Consider the following 17,598-nt stretch of genomic DNA (forward strand, 5'->3'; position numbering starts at 1 on the left):
TTCCCGTATCGGACTTCCGAACAGGACTGATTTTAAATTGACTCCCATTCAAGGTGTGAAAACTTTTCCCTGTAATAACTCCTTTAGAGGATTTAATCTACTTACTATCACTCCACCATTCATACTTTCTATCTATCACTCCATCACTTTCTTTTTCTATCTTTACATCACTCTTTTTATTCTTTATTTCACTCCATCACTTTAACACCCTAGCAACTGCATACAGCCTAGTTTAGACAACTGCATACAACCATTTAGCGCACCCTAGCAACCAAAACCCATTGACTGCCATTCAAAATGGCTTAGATGGATATCTCCTGATCAGAATGTCCTACAGACATGAGAGTTGGCTTGTTTGAATTGGGTGAGCAATCAGTCTTCAAGTATCATCATGGAAACTACTTAGCCACGCCCTAGCAACCATTTAGAGCACCCTAGCAACCAAACACCATTGACTTCCATTCAAAACCACAAAGATGGGTATCTCAGGATCAGAATTTCGTAGAGACTTCCAGGTTGACTTATTTCACTCAGGATGGCAAGTAGCTTTGATAAGTATCATCCTGGTAACTGCCTAGCAACCATATGGTGTTACCCTAGCAACCAAGTAACAAATCACATATCTCTGCACCAGAAAATCGTACAGATTTCCGGGTTGACTTATTTCACTCAGGATGGCAAGTAGCTATGTTAAGTAGCACCCTGGTAACTGCCTAGCAACCAGATGAGGTTACCCTAGCAACCAAGTAACAAATCACATATCTCTGCACCAGAACATCGTAGACACTTCTGGTTTCATTCAATGGACTCAGGGTAACAAGGAGCCTTTTTAGTATCACCTTGGAAACTGCCTTGCAACCAGATGAGGTTACCCTAGCAACCAAGTAACAAATCACATATCTCTGCACCAGAACATCGTAGACACTTCTGGTTTCATTCAATGGACTCAGGGTAACAAGGAGCCTTTTTAGTATCACCTTGGAAACTGCCTTGCAACCAGATGAGGTTACCCTAGCAACCAAGTAACAAATCACATATCTCTGCACCAGAACATCGTAGACACTTCTGGTTTCATTCAATGGACTCAGGGTAACAAGGAGCCTTTAAGTTTCACCTTGGTAACTGCCTAGCAACCAGATGGGGTTATCCTAGCAACCAAGTAGCAAATCATATATCTCTGAACCAGAACATCATAGAGAATTCCAGTTTTGTTCATTTGACTCAGGGTTGCAAGGAGCCTTTTGAGTATCACCTTGTTAACTGCCTAGCAACAAGATGGGGTTACCCTAGCAACCAAGTAACAAATCACATATCTCTGCACCAGAACATATCTATCTATCTATCTATCTATCTGATAGACTGAATGGTCTTATAATCTTTAAACTTTGAACTTTTAAAACTACTATTTAAACTTGTAACTACTTCAAACTTAAAACCTTCAAACTTCAAGCTTTTACAACTACTTAAAACTTTCAGGTTAGGCTTTCTCAAGTCAACATCAAAATTTGTCTTAAAATTAACTTTTTTTTTTAATCTAGTTTTATTTTGTTTTCTTCATGATATGTTACTTATTGGTCTTACAGATGGGCTAGACAAAAACTGACCAACAGAATTTTATTATACAGTATAATAGTTGCAGGATTGGGAGGGTTACTTTTGAAATGTATTCCACTACAGATTACAGATTACATGCTGTAAAATGTCATTTGTAATGTATTCTGTTAGATTACTCAAGGTCAGTAACGTATTCTAAATACTTTGGATTACTTCTTCAGTACTAGTAGATTTTTTCAATTGTTTTGACTATAAAAACTCTGCCAGTACAGTAAGACAAAATACACATGTTAAAAATACATTCTCTGAAAAGCCTAAATATCTAATGCAGTGTTGTTTCTAAAACAAGATAAATGAAACTGATCTTGTTTTAAGGATTTTTTTATATTTTTACAGGAAAACAATACAAAAATGATCAAAAATAAGATTTTTGCCCTAAAATCAAAGGTCTTACTAGAAAAAATTAATTATGATCCAACGTGAATTTTCACATCATAAGAAAGTGTTTCACTGCTGTTCAAATGCTCTATGGATCGCATCATTTATATGTATATATTTTTCCATCTGAAAGGACTAAATACTAAATGAAACAAATGACAATAAAATGCAAAGTAATCTCTTCAGTAATCAAAATACTTTTTGAATGTAACTGTATTCTAATTACCAATTATTTAAATTGTAACTGTAGTGGAATACAGTTACTTATATTTTGTATTTTAAATACGTAATCCCGTTACGTGTATTCCGTTACTCCCCAACCCTGAATAGTTCTACACTGTAGACAGTAATGGCTGTTTTCATGAGTTCACTGCATTGATGGGGGCGGCCCTAAGGGGATTTCCGCTTATATCTGAAAGCAACATAACATACAGCAGTGTATCACACTAACAAGGCGAGAATGAAAATAGAAAAGAAAAAAAAAGTGTGGTTGTCCATTTCCTGTGAAAACCTTTTGTCTGCTGATGTTACGAGTGAGTAGGAAGAGAAACTCAATGCTCTCTGTTGAGCCTAGTCATCAGTACATCACAGGATAACTCTCATTCTTTCTCTGTCTTTTGAGTGTAACTTTTTAAAGGTTAGATTTGAGTGCATGTGAGGCCATGAGGCGAGGAACAAAGGGGAAAGGTCGGGAGAGTATGGGTAGCTCTCTGCTCAGTCCACAGGAGAATGAGAGACTGGAAGATCTGCTGGGCAGGAGGTGTGTGGTAAGTTCAAGGGCCCTCAGGACAGGGACTGGGCCAGAGGTAAAGCTACAGTTTAAACACTGCAAAAATGTTATGTCTGATAACCTGAAATATGTACATCTAAAGTAACTGGTTTTATTCAAATGAAAAATGTCATTTATTATTATAAAATCTATATGACTACTTAAGGTTACACCAGCAAAAGTCATTTTTTTAGGGTCAGATCACACTGAAAAAGAAAATGTGCAGACAAATTATGTTAATGTAACTTCACATCACTGAATCAACCAGACAACATCAGGTAATACCAACAAAACTAATTTTAAGGGTTAGATCAAGTAGTAATAACCCTTTAGTGTAACAACTACATGTTACCACTTTTTACATTGCAGGCTAAACCAGAAATTTCACATTTTTACTTTTTACAGGGAAATAGGGAGGATGGGTCACAGTTTGTCTTCATTTAATAAATTTAGGGTAATCAAATTGGGTGACATCAGTGCAGCTGTGGCCAAAAGTTGAGCCCAATTGTCCAATGAGGTCATTTATTTGTGGGGGAAAAATTTGCAATTGTTATACCAGTCATATTTTTCTACTTGATCTAACCCATAACAATTACTTTTGTTGGTGTAATCAGATTAAATGACATTTTTAACTTCAAAAATGAAATCAGGTTACTTTACAAAACATTTTTGTAGTGTTGCTTGTTTTGTGACTAATTGCAATATTTTAAAAATAAAAAGACATTCTATGTAATATTATATCAGAAATATCTGCACACTTATCTGATGAATGTCTGAATATCAAATGTGTCTGAATGCACAAACTATTACTTGTACTATAAATTTACCATAATTAAACACTTCTCCATTTGAAACACTGTCACAGAAGGGTTTTTTTTCTGTCATTTGTCTGAAAATAAAGAAGTTGAGCATTCAGTTTTCCTTTTGAAAGTGTATGGCTGTCATTTTAAATGCATTAAAAAATGTCTTTGAGGTTCACAAATTCACTCAATGTCAAGCTAAAACCTTCTTCCACATTTTGTACCATTATGTTAATGAGGCGTGAGGCTTATTGTCTAACTGAAACTCATTATGTTAATGAGGCGTGAGGCTTATTGTCTAACTGTACTGTAACTCGATCGAATGAAGTGTTTTAATGTTCCATAAACATTTCTTGATTGTGACTTTCATTTCATTTACAGTCTATTAATCATAACCACATATAACTCATACATCAAAGAAAGCTGTAGGTAAACCAGTAAATCTGAACATGTTTTTCACTTCTATTTTGGGTTGTATATTTCTGTTTCCTCCTGTCATTCCACTATGACACAATCAGCACCAGATCCTGTTTTTGTTTTGTTTTTTTGTTTTTGGTGGCTGTATTCTATATATTGACATTTATTCAGTTATTTATTTTACTGTTATTAATTTAGCAGACGCTTTTATCCGAAGTAACCGTTTAGGTTTCACGCCACTCAGATACACGCCTCAAAGGAATAGTTCACCAAAATTTTTTAATTCTATCATTATTCACTGATCCTCAAAAAATATTTATATGAACATATACATATTAGAATGTTTGATCAAGTTTAGCTAGTTGGAACTGTGCTTCTAATGTAAATGTTGGCTTTTTATGTTTTATGTTGATTTAAGTAATCTCTTGCAATATATAATGGCAAACAAAACCAGATCCCTACAGTCAGAGAACATTAGAATAGAACAGATTTTACAAAGAAGGAAAACTGATAGCTTGGTCCATAATTCATGGAGGTCCAGGTTTAAAACCAGAGTAAGAATAACCAGAGGATAGAGTAGACCATGGATGGCCAGCCCAGTCGCCATTGAGTAGGTCTATGAAACTATTCTATAAAATAAACTATAGCATTTTGTTATGGACAGAAAAAACAGTAGTCTAAACACATTTAGAGTTTATACAGTAACTAAAACTGGCTTCAGTATAATACAAATAGAGAAAACTTCTCCTTCCCCTTATATAGTATTAATATGAATCTATAACATTTCTGTCAAAATACCAGTTACTACAGTCTGTGTTGCTATTATGTTTTCTCGTCTTTTCCTCATCAACGCCATTTAGAACATGGGGGCTGTCTGGCCTTATGAGATGTTTGACATTCTCCATAGTGCTTCAGAGTAGAAAATTCTCTGCTTAATTCTAATGAGTCTCAAGGGTTTTGTGGTTTGTGCCACACTGTTGAGTGTAATCCACTCCAGATGATTTAATCAAGTTATGTCGTGTCCACACAAGCGTGAGATTGCACTGCACTGCACAAATTAAAAGTGAATTCTGCGTTAAAAATAAAAAAGTGCTTTTAGAATAAATCACTGAATGTCTTAAGTGAGAGTCAACACACTAGATCATGTTTTATTATCAAGAAAGAGCAGTCTTCACTCTTGCTTACCTTTGAGAAGTGGCCATTTATCACAAAATCATGCAGGAAAAGAGTCAGAAGTTCTTCTGGGCCCCCTGTCTGTTCAGGGCCCTTAGAATTGACCCAACCTTCCCCTGTTAAGGCATCCCTGCATATGATGTGCACTTTATTCCTAGACTTACGAATATAATAGCTTTGTGTGAGAAACAAGCTGATATTTAAGTCTCTTTACTAATAATCGTCACATCCACCGGAGCGTGCGTAGCATGGCTTTAGAAGACTTAGAATATAGAGCACAAGACATATGGACTACATCATTGATACTTTAACTGCCGCTTTTGTGCTTGTTTTGTTCTTTTTGGAGCTTGACAGATATGGTCACTACGAACTGAGTCTTAAAAGATTTCTCCTTTTGTGTTCCACAGAAGAATAAAAATAAAAGCATAAGGGTCTGAAACAACATGAGGGTGTATAAATAATGGCAGAATTTTCATTTTTGGGTGAACTACTCCTTTAAATGCATTGATAATACAATTGAAAAGCAAAGATCATCTATCACAAAACTCCTTTGACAGATATAGCTAGACCTAACAGTGAAGTAACTGCCATTTTGTTGGTGCTTGGTTGCTTGACTGCACAATGAAAGCTTTGTGATTAAAGGAAGAAAAGGTGTGAAATTAGCCCTCTGCAGCTTGAATTGTGATCACTGAAAGGGGTATGACAGGGGAAGTTGCTTGAACACATTTCCTGTCACAGTTTAATAGTTTTTGCAGGTAAAAAGCTATAATCTGTCTCTTTCACCAAACTTTTTTGACACTGAGTGTGATGTGTTCTACGTTTTTGTGAACAGATCTGTTCATCAGTGAATGTGACTAAAGTAAAATCATCTTTGTGATAGAGCAACACTAATTACGGCTCTTTTATGTTTTGTTTTCTATTTTTCCCCCCATTTGTCTGCAGTCTCTGTCTTCTGCAGTTGTTCAGCTGTTTATGGCTCTGCCGAGCGAGCCGACCCGCTGGACCTTGCAGCAGGCTGGTGTAGTTAGTTTCGTCAAGGACAGCCCTCAGCGCTCCTATTTCATTCGTCTCTATGACATGAAGGTTTTTACAACATTATTTCTCTCTTCTTATCTAACATGTCAAAAAAAGTAGGCTAGCTATGTTAACACTTGCAAATACCTGCAGCAGATAAAAGAACCACAAAGAAACACATAAAATTAAAACAATTATTAAAATAATGTTTTCGAATTTATGAGCAATACATTACAAAATCCTTATTGCATGTAACGTGCAAATCTGTGCCATTTTTAATAGCCATTTATTTAAGGAAGATACCAACGATATAATAAAATGTTACTTGTGCCATAATTTTTATTCACTTTCACCCAGAAACAAATGTTGAGTTTTATTAACTGAAGTGAAGGTAAAGTAAAAGAAGAAGTACATTTAAAAGTTTCTCTGCTTTTTAAAGATATTATTATAATGTTTCTACAACAACCCGTTTGCAAGCTACTCATTTAGACTTTCTTTGTTTAGTGCATAAAACTCAAAATATGTTTTTGGGTCAAAGTGACTGAAAATGATGGAGTAAGTCACAAATACTCATAACTGGGAAGGAGTAAAAAAACATTTAAATTGATCATTAGAATAGAAACCCGTAATGACTGACCCATTACTAATTCTAAATATGTCTATGGTGGTTACGGCCCATGTAGATACACACAAACCCATTCATATTTGAGCCCTTTTGTCTCTTGATTATTTCTGCAAACTCTTGACCTCTGTTTGTCTGGGAGAAATTGAGATGAGCTCAGACATGTTACTTCCATTCAGGCAGGGAAGCTGGTGTGGGAACAAGAAATCTATAATCAACTGATGTACCAAAGGTCCAAGCCTTTTTTTCACACATTCTCTGGAGACGTAAGTATCATCAACCTGTTGTCTTTTCTAACCATGACTGTGCTTGATGCAGGTACCAAAATAATTGCTACCACCTTCCTCATATACCCAGTTATTCGGGCAATTCGGTTTGACATCCATCCACTGTTTGTATCACATGTTTTTGTGTTGGGGAAATTTGTATTTCTCTTTTCTCTAAAGTTATTTGAGTGCACTTCCTCAAACTGTAGCACTGTGTACAAGACCGACTCCCATTACATTTCAGCAGAATGCAGGAGCTTAAAGGAATAGTTCACCCAAAAATGAAAATTCTCTCATCATTTACTCACCCTTATGTCATCCCAGATGTGTATGACTTTCTTTCATCTGCAGAACACAAATGAAGATTTGTTGAAGAATATCTGGTCCATAGAGTGCAAGTGAATGGTGACCAAAACTTTGAAGCTCCAGAAAGCACATAAAGACAGCATAAAAGTAATCCATACAACTACTAGTGGTTTAATCCATGTTTTTCATAAGCGATCCATTCGGTTTAGGGTGAGAACAGACCAAAATATAATTCCTTTTTCCCTATAAATCTTGACATCTGCAGTCTCATTGGTGATCATGATTTCAAGCTCGATTACACTTCCTACAGCACCATCTAGCACTCTACGCATGTGTCAAGCACTAGTAAGTGTAATCAAACTTTAAATCATGATCATGCCTAGATACTGCAATGGCTAGATGTAAGGAGATATATTTTGGCCTGTTCTCATCCAAAATCAATTAGATTGTTTCAGAAGATATTGATCAAACCACTGGAGTCTTATGGATTACTTTTATGCTGCCTTTATGTGCTTTTTTGAGACTTAACATTTTTTTGGTCACCATTCACTTGTATTGTATGGACCTACAGAGCTGAAATATTCTTCTAAAAATCTTTGTTTGTGTTCTGCAGAAGAAAGAAAGTCATACAAATCTGGGATGGCATGAGGGTGAGTAAATGATGAGATAATTTTCATTTTTGTGTGAACTATTCATTTAAAGTATATGCCACATTGTTTAAATATCTAACTAGCTTTCAAACACAATGTTATGTCACCAAAGTTGTTGCTTAATCACCATGCTTTTAGGACACCATAAAAAAACAATAATAATAATTAAAAAAAACAATGTCCCATTTAAGCCTAATAACATTTTTGCTCAAAGTATTTGTGCCATTATCTCTGATGCTCATACTTGCAAGTCGCAAATTAGTTTTACATTTTGAATTTGTTGGGGTTACTTTTTGATACAATGGTGAGTTAACATAATGCTAAAAGCCAGCATAAACCTTTCTTTAACACTGTTTACAGTAATAGTGTTACTGTGTTTGGTATTCCTGCTTGAAAGTAATCTACCTAGTAATTTTCAAACTTTATCTAAAAATTACTCCTATACAGTTGCTTATATTTCATGAGATTTGTTTAATGATATATGGAATAAAAACTCTGCTAATCTGTTCCCAGGAATGTCAGGTGGGGTTAAATTTTGCAGATGTAACAGAGGCTGAAAATTTCTTCACTGTAGTGGAGGAGAAGATCAGCCAGAGAAATAATCGCTTTGGTATAAATAAAAACTATGTTCTTGCATATGGTTTTATTGTTTCTAATGTTTTTCTGTCAATTCGAACTTATACATACATGAACCGGACTATCAAGAGAATCTAATGCATATTAGTATTATGTTTCTCTCGCATACCTTACAGAGAAACAGCAGAGAAAAGGATCTGTATCTAGAGGTAAGAATCGCTGTCTTCTCACAATCACTACCTTAATTGAGTAACAGTCAGCTCTTTCAATGAAGGTTATTTGAATGGGTTAAGTGTATGTTAGCAAATCCAATAAACATGAAACATTATATTCTTAGACTGTGGAGCTTTGCCACCACGTCCTCCACCCGATGGTGAGTTAGGTCCATTTTTATCTTGGGAATTGTGTTCGTACACTATTTGTTTGTCATGTGACCAAACAACAGAACTATTCTTGTGATTTTCTGCCTCCCACATGAACCAGATGCATCAAACTATAAAACTATATAAACTCAACCTTTTTATTTCAGTGGTGTAAAACTGCATTAAATGTACGCAGATTAAACACAAGTATTTTATCTTCAATCACAGGCTTTGGCACTCCTACCATGCCTCCAATGGTGCCTATTACTGTCCAGAACCAAATCATTCCTACCAAATCAAAGAAAGAGAAGAAAGAGAAAGAAAAGAAAAATAAGAAGAAAGGATCCAAACTGTTGAAGGGAGATATTGGAGCACCCAGTGGATTCACGTGAGTCTGGATCTAGAAAGTCATCAGTTATTGGTCTCACATTGGCCTTTTCGTAAGGTTAAAGGGATTGTTCACCTAAAAAATATTTAATCAACCTCTTGCTGTTCTAAAACTGTTGGACTTTGCTCTGTCTTCTGTGAAAAAAAAAAAAAAAAAAAAAAGGAGATGCAAAAATAAAATGTTAGTCTCAGTCACAGTTTGCTTTCATTGTACTGGAAACTTTTATGAAAATGACCATTAACACAGACTAACATACAGTACTGCTTAACATCTCATTTTTTGTTTCACAAAACAAAGAAGGTCATATGGATTTGGTACAGCATGAGAGTGAGTAAATGATGACAGAATCATATAATGCTGTAACACTTTAACTTTATTTTGAACGTTAAAGGGACAGTTCACCCAAAAATGAAAATGTTCTCATTATTTACTCACCCTCATGCCATTCCAGATGTGTATGACTTTCTTTCTTCTGCTGAACACAAACAAAGATTTTTTGTAGAATATCTCAGCTCTGTAGGTCCATACAATGCAAGTGAATAGTGGTCAGGCCTTTGAAGCTCCAAAAGGGAGATAAAGTAAATATAAAAGTAATCCATACAACTCTGAATTGATCCAGTTGGTTTTGGGGGAGAACAGACCCAAATATAACTCCTTTTTCACTGTTTGCAGTCTCTAGGCATTGCGATCTCTAGACACTCATGATTTCAAAATAGATTACACTTACTGGTGCTTTAGAGTCATATATGGCACTATAGGAAGTGTAATCAAACTTGAATCGCCAAGGAGACTGCTGTCAACATGTGAAGTGAAAAAAGGAGTTATATTTTGGTCTGTTCTCACCCAAAACCAACTGGATCGCTTCAGAAGACATGGATTAAACCACTGGAGTCTTATGGATTATGTTTATTTATGCTGACTTTATCTGCTTTTTGGAGCTTCAAAGGCCTGATCACCATTCACTTGCATTGTATGGGCCTACAGAGCCAAGATATTCTTCTAAAAATCTTTGTATGTGTACAGCAGAAGAAAGAAAGTCATACACATCTGAGATGGCATGACAGTGAGTAAATGATGAGAGAATTTTAGTTGAACTAACCCTTTAAGCCAGAAGACATACATTTCATTGTGTTATGACTTTAGGCATGTCAGTCACTGTGGCATGAATTCCAACAATTTGGACCCAGATTTGATGAAACTTCTGTCCCGCGCTGGGATCAGCGAAGCAGATTTAAACGATTCAGAAACCTCTCGACTCATCTATGATGTCATTGAGCGTTCAGGTGGAATGGAGGCTGTTAAAATGGCCTTTCACCATCAGGGTGAGTCTTGGGGTGGTGTTTATTCTATGTTTCAGATTTTAAGTTAAAATAATTTTATGGTAAACACTTTATAATAAGGTTTTATTTGTTAACATTAGTAAGCATTAAGTATCATGAACTGACAATAAACAATGCATTCAACAGCATTAATTAGTCTTTGTTAATGTTAATTTTAAAAATATGACTGTTCTTTGTTAGTTCATAATGCATTAACTACATTAATCTTTTAAAAGTGCTGATAAGGTATTGTTAATTGTTAGTTCATGTTTACGAATATAGCGGTTATTGTAAAGTGTTACCATCACATTTCATGTTATGACTTGTTTATTATTTGTTTAGAGTCTCCGCGCCCTCCAGTCCCTGGTGGTCATCGTGGTTCTCTTCCCCAAGTGCCTACTGGGCACTCCTCAGCACCTACTCCCCCTCAAGGTCGAACAGGGCCTCTACCACCAGTCCCTGGATCGATTCAATCCTCTGGTCCTCCACCCACACGTGGTTCCCTTCCACCTACACCTCCAAGAGGCCACAGTGGGTCTCTACCACCGGTTCCATCACCACAAGCCCATGAGAGCCGCAGTGGTCCTCTGCCCCCACGATCTGCATCATTAGGGCCCCTGCCACCTGTTCCAGGAGGGAGGAACGGGCCCTTACCTCAGCCCCCAACGGCACGTAGCGGACCCTTACCCCCACCACCTGCAGGTCGGAGCGGACCATTGCCACCACCTCCAGCAGAACGCAGAGAGTCTTTAACTCCAGTTCAAGGAAGAAGAACCGTAACTCCAGTGAACGAAAGGCGAGGAAGTGTTTTGCCACCCCAGCCTGCTGCAAAGTCTTCCCCACCACTACCACCTGGAGCAAGGAGCGGACACTTACCTCCCCCTCCAAGAGACAATAGTGGATGCTTGCCACCTCCACCATTATCTGAAATGCCATTGCCGCCTCCCCCGTCAGATTTCTTCCCTCCTCCACCTTGTGAACCATTCCCCCCTCCGCCACCTGAAGACTTAGTTGATTCTGTGCCTCCACCCCTTTTCTCTGAATCGAGGTTTCCTCCTCAAAGTAATCACCAGCATTCTTCTGGCTTTGCCCCTCCACCCCCTCCACTCTCAGCCAAACCTTGCACAGGTGGTCCAGCTCCTCCACCTCCACCTCCTCCTCCGCCGCCTCCCGCTGCCCCTACTATAATGAACTTTGGCAGCAAACTGGAGGGAAATGGTCCTCCCACTTCAGCATCCTGTGGTGGGACAGGAGGTAGAGGTGCATTACTTGCCCAGATACAAATTGGGAAGCAGCTCAAAAAGGTGAGTACATAATTATTGAGCAATTTTACCCTTATTTTATTCTTCGAAGACATTGAGTCTAGAGTCAGAAATTAACTTTTACATCAAGGGGCAATATTTGCCTTGTAATTCATTTTCAATTCAATTCAATTCAAGGGCAAATTATTTCTAACATTAAATGATTCAGTGTCATCCTTTTATACCAAAAGTACTTCAATTTAATAAATTATTTCAATCTGAATAATGGGTTACTGTGGGCTGCATTAAAATAAAATTAACATCAAAAGATATCTGTAGGGCTGGGTATAATTCTCAGTAAAAGTTTTTACTTGTCCATTGTTCAAATGAAAATCACGATGTATGTGTAACTAAGCCTAGAATCAAATTTTAAGGACTATATAAATTGCTATAAAAAAATTAAATACAATAAAATATGTTGCCACCATATTAATTTCGGGGGCAATTTTAATGACATTTTTACCATGACACTCCGTTAATTGCTGAACCTGTTTGACTCCCGTATTCCAAGTTCAAAAGAATTAGTTTCCTTTTATTGACAACATTTACACATTAACAGTTAACCCAAAAATGAAAATGAAAACATAATTTACTCACTCTAATGTTGTTCCAAACCTGTATGACTTTGTCTCTACTTTGGAACACAAAATGAGACTTTAGGCAGAATGTTAGCCTCAGTCACCATTCAGTTTCATTGCATCTTTTTCTCATACAATGAAATCAAATGGTGACTGATTCTAACATGCTAACGTCTTCATTTGTGTTCCACAGAAGAAAGAAAATCATACGATTTTGGAACAAAATGAGGATGAGTAAATAATAACAGAATTTTCCATTTTTGGGTGAACTATCCCTTTAAGGATAAAGCAGTCTAAGCTATAATTTATTTTGCCCAGGTGACCAACAACCCAGAACCACCATCACCTGCATTGGAAACAGGAGAGGGAATAGTTGGAGCTCTCATGATGGCAATGCAGAAGAGGAGTAAGGTCATCCATTCCTCAGGTAAACATTTAATGTTTTAATGACAAAATATTTGTAATTTAATGGGAAAGTTCACCCAAAAAGGAAAAGGAGATGTTAGACAGAATGACAGCCTCAGTCACCATTCACTTTCAATGTATGGATAAAAGATACAATGAAAGTGAATGGTGACTGAGACTAACACACTGCTTAAAACCATATTTTGTAAGTATAAAAGCCATACGAGTTTTCATTTTCATTTTTGGGTAAATCATCCCTTTAATTTGGTTTGTTGGATTCTAGCTATTGTATGCATCTTCTATACCTATCTAGAATCTCACTGTTTTGTTAATGATCTTTTACCTTGTAGAAGAGGAAGATGAATTTGATGATGATGACGATGACGATGAAGAGTGGAATTAATCCTGATTTTATCTGAAACAATTAACATTGCACAAACCTGAGCAGCTTAAGCATGTTGTGAAAGTTAACTTTCAACACTGAGCCAATGAGTGGTCTTTCTAGCCTAAGAGTTCTCAGCCTCTGTGTGTGTATTTAATGCATTCTATACAAAAGAAGTATAGAAAAGGTTATCAAAGAAAACAGAAACAGTAAATTGATTGCTTGCTGAAATATACTACTGCACACTTGGCAAGGCCTACAGTATGTTTGGTGTGTACACTTCCCTGCCTAGACCAGACAATGAAAGACACAGGTAGCAAATAAAAGTGTACAATTTGTAATATTTGGTTTGTTAACGTGTTAATTATTTAGATGATGAAAATTATTTCTATAACATTTATTTGCCGTATGTAAATACGCTGAGATCTAAATGTGAATCAAAAAGTAAATCTACACAAATTATTGCCCATTTATTTATTTTTTGGCCTAAAAACTTCTATGAACAAGACATTTCACAACCAGAGTATTCTACTATTTTATGTCAAAAAAAAAAAAAAAAAAAAAAAAGGACAAAACTTTTGCCCAGTTTAGTTCCATAAAGATATTTCCAGTGTTCAATATTATCAGAGTGAACCTATGACCATTTGTATTTGCTTTTATGGTGATTGTTCAACCAGTCACAAATCATGATACTAAACGCACAGCATACAATTGTTATTTCCTAAACAGTGTCAGTCATTTTGAATGCATTTAAATAAATAAAACAAAATTTCTAATTTGTCAATCAAGCAAAAATGCCCCCCCACCCTTATTCAGGATCCTCTAGCAGCAAGGATCATCCCATAAAAATATATACAACTTCAAATAAATAGATATTACAAATGGTGAGAAACAGCCACAGTCACACATACATGAAGGCAAGTAGTGCTCTTGCAAAATGTTTGGTGCCATTATTAACCTAAAAAGTTAATGGAATGCATACATATATTACTATTAAACATACATAAATACATACATTACTATTATAATTTCATAATCCAAGTGGAACATCAGAAATTGCACTGGCCCAGTGATTTAGTGATTTAACAAAGTAGTAGCAGAGATCTTATAGGATAATATAACATTTTTTAAGCTTATGAAGTACTATCCTCTTTAAAGGTGCTTTATGGTTTATTGGTTGATTTTTTTTTTTTTTTTTTTTTTAAAGACCCCATGAAATCAAAAGTTTTGTTGTTTATAGTCCATTTCTATTAGCTTTGACGAGATTTACTGTATATGCTGTAGTGTATACACTTAAAAGTTGACAATTTTGTATTTTTTTTTATTTTATTTTTTTATTTTTTGCAGATATACATTTAAAACTTAAACTAAGAAGAAATCAAATAAAACAAAATAAATTTGTTCTGGGAAAACTGAACTCTTTTTTTAAACCAAAAAAATCCAAAAATATTACTGACTCATCTTGCACTACACAGATTTTTTTCCAATCAAATGCTCTCTAGAACAACAATGTCCCTCCTCCTAATACAACCAACAACTGACTAGCAATAGCAAATCATGATACATGCTGTGACGTACACTACAGCCTAAAGGCTATTTAAAAAAAAAAAAAAAAAAAAAAGGGATGCAGCCTTAGATATGCAACAGACACTGTGAAAACAGGAAAGAAAACAGTGCCAGCAAGTTATTTCATGGGGTCTTTAAATACATTTACATTAAAGGCAATATGTAATAAACGTATTTTGAAAGTCATTTACATAATTTGACTTCTGAGGCAAGTAAAAGTTTACACCTTGGCATAATACTGAAATGTAGTCAAATCACTGTGGCAACTGTAAAACACTTTAAAGAATCAATCACCACCCACAAGAATCCCAGAACAATGGATGAATGGGCACTTACTGTAACTTTGGTGAATGAATGGTGAGTGACTGCATAAACACATAAATGAATTAAAGGGATACTTAACCCAAAAAGGAAAACTCTGTCATTATTTACTCACCCTCATGATGTTCCAAACCTATATGACTTTCTTTCTTTCTTGTGGAACACAAAAGAAGTTATTGCGCAATGGAAGTGAATGGTGACTGAAACTAACATTCTGCCTAACATGAACATGAGAGTGAATAAATTAAGACAGAATTTTCATTTTGGGGCAGTCTATCTCTTTAACCACATAGGAATAAGGGAATGGTCAGATAACAACACTTGTTTCCTCTCATCCTCACCCTCCACTAGCCTTCTGTGCTTCTATGTCTCTGCGGCTTGTGTGTTTAGGGAAATAAGCCTTAGAGTTCCCCTCAGCCATTAGCTGCTTCCAGTATGACTGGCAGTACTGTTGAATCAGACGCATTTCAGGCTCAAGCAAGAGCGCTGGCGTAGGAGGTGCAGTACTCTGTTGATGGTCTTTGTGTTGGCTCCTTGTTGTCACCTCCTCCTCTTCATCAGGGGTGGTGAGGGCTACTGCGATGTCCCGGTCCAGGATACGCAGGGAGACACGAGTCAGCGTGTGTTTGAAGTTGTTTTCCGTGGCCAGGCAGTGGTAAAGGCCTGCATCTGCTTTGGTGAGAGATTTCAGAAGAACGCCCTGCGGTGTCTTAAAAATCTCCCCTTCTCGATTCAGCTGCGAAGAGAGAAATCATCATTAGATGTCTGCTGATGTTGCTAAGGGGTTGAGCTGGTTAGCATATCCTAGTTAGCCCCTGCTGGTAGATATTAGAACTTCATCATTTGGGCCTTGAAAGAATACAGTATTTCTCCATTGACTTCCATTCAAAAGTAGCTGTGTATTCTGATTAAAATTTTTTTTTTTTTTTTTTTAAGAAATCTTAAATACTGCAAATGTTTCATTATATTATAGTACATGTTTTACCAGTGCCCAGTTTTTGAAGGTTTTGTAGCTCTATCCAGGTATTATAGACATCCGTATAAGTTATTTATTTAAGCAGTTTACAAAATAATAATAATAATTAAATAAATAAACAGCACAGTCACACACACACACACACACACACACACACACAAAAGAAAAAAATCACACATCCAATCTTTTAATCTGGTTGATTTTGTGACTGGTGATTTTGAGCACATTTGACTGGTTATTTTAATTTAAATTTTCATTAAAAAAAATAAATAAACATAATTTCAAGGACAGACAGCTACAAGCATACAATCTTACCACTTTTCGTCTTCCCTCCTTCTGGTACAGCCATTTAATAGTGGCCTGTGGAGAGCGTGGTGAACACTCCAGAAACGTGCTGCTACCCTCCACACCAAACTGCACTTTCTCTTTCAGTCTCCTTTCCACTAGGAGACACATCAAAAGAGTAAAGTCAGATGCTGTCTTTCACACACACACACACACACACACACACACACACACACACACACACACACACACACACACACACACACCCACCCACCCACCCAAAGGCAACATGAAACAGTGTTCACGACCTGTTTTACTTTCATAATTTGACATATCTCAGGATGAAACTGGATATTCAAAGAAGAAAAATGTTAGACGGGGTTGATTTTATCCATCAGGAATTTATTGGATCAGAAGTAGTTGGTTTTAGTTAGTGAAAAATAAAGAATTGGTGATGTCAGCTGAAAGAGAATGCTGTTTGTTAGGCTAAGCAAGTTTTTTTTAATGTGCAACATTGAATCGTTTACAACAAGACTAGGAAGTAAACAGGGTCAAATTTGATTCCATGTTCATTTAAGAGTTCACCCAAAAATGAAATTCTCTCATCATTTACTCACCCTCATGCCATCCCAGATGCAGGGTTGGGAGGGTTACTTTTGAAATGTATTCCACTACAGATTACAGAATACATGCTGTAAAATGTCATTTGTAACGTTAGATCAGATTACTCAAGGTCAGTAACGTATTCTAAATACTTTGGATTATTTCTTCAGCTCTGGTAGATTTTTTCACTTGTTTTGACTATAAAAACTCTGCCAGTACAGTAAGACAAAATACACGTTATAAATACATTCTCTGAAAAACCTAAATATCTTATGCAGTGTTGTTTCTAAAACAAGATATTGATCTTGTTTTAAGGATTTTTAGATATTTTTAAAGGAAAACAATACAAAAATTATTATCAAGAATATGATTATTGCACTAATATCAAAGGTCTTACTAGAAAAAATTAAATTATGATCCAATGTAAATTTTCTTATAATAAAATATGATCGTGCCTGGTATCATGTGCATGTATAATGGCCAGAAATAATATTTTAGCTTAGCGTAAATCTGACAATTTACACAAG

The 17,598-nt window shown here is 36.1% G+C and overlaps 2 protein-coding genes across 4 annotated transcripts in view; one reads left to right on the forward strand and one right to left on the reverse strand.

The window, feature by feature from the left end:
- The first annotated feature begins 2,395 nt into the window (after positions 1–2,395).
- On the forward strand, positions 2,396–13,663 carry wasa (WASP actin nucleation promoting factor a). Of its 3 annotated transcripts, XM_051653092.1 has the most exons (12): positions 2,396–2,525; positions 2,615–2,759; positions 6,094–6,234; positions 6,967–7,053; positions 8,523–8,619; positions 8,762–8,794; positions 8,923–8,958; positions 9,176–9,335; positions 10,479–10,657; positions 10,997–11,958; positions 12,852–12,960; positions 13,289–13,663. In XM_051653092.1, the coding sequence occupies exons 2-12, from the start codon at positions 2,655–2,657 to the stop codon at positions 13,339–13,341; spliced, it is 1,962 nt and encodes a 653-aa protein (XP_051509052.1). In that variant the 5' UTR covers positions 2,396–2,525; positions 2,615–2,654; the 3' UTR covers positions 13,342–13,663. The 3 variants fall into 3 exon arrangements, with proteins under 3 accessions (XP_051509052.1, XP_051509051.1, XP_051509053.1); XM_051653091.1 differs by lacking the exon at positions 2,396–2,525 and having other exon boundaries at positions 2,532–2,759; XM_051653093.1 differs by lacking the exon at positions 2,396–2,525 and having other exon boundaries at positions 2,626–2,752.
- A 738-nt stretch (positions 13,664–14,401) lies between these two features.
- The window catches only part of sema3ga (sema domain, immunoglobulin domain (Ig), short basic domain, secreted, (semaphorin) 3Ga), a 37,038-nt gene continuing 33,841 nt past the window's right edge, over positions 14,402–17,598 (reverse strand). The window contains exons 17-18 of the mRNA XM_051653090.1: positions 16,499–16,626; positions 14,402–15,943 (exon numbers count right to left, since the gene is read on the reverse strand). Coding sequence (XP_051509050.1) covers positions 15,545–15,943; positions 16,499–16,626 — 527 coding nt within the window. The 3' untranslated portion in view covers positions 14,402–15,544. The remainder of the gene's footprint in view (positions 15,944–16,498; positions 16,627–17,598) is intronic.

Source organism: Myxocyprinus asiaticus, chromosome 24, assembly GCF_019703515.2.
Source record: "Myxocyprinus asiaticus isolate MX2 ecotype Aquarium Trade chromosome 24, UBuf_Myxa_2, whole genome shotgun sequence".
Classification (NCBI taxonomy): Eukaryota; Metazoa; Chordata; class Actinopteri; order Cypriniformes; family Catostomidae; genus Myxocyprinus; species Myxocyprinus asiaticus.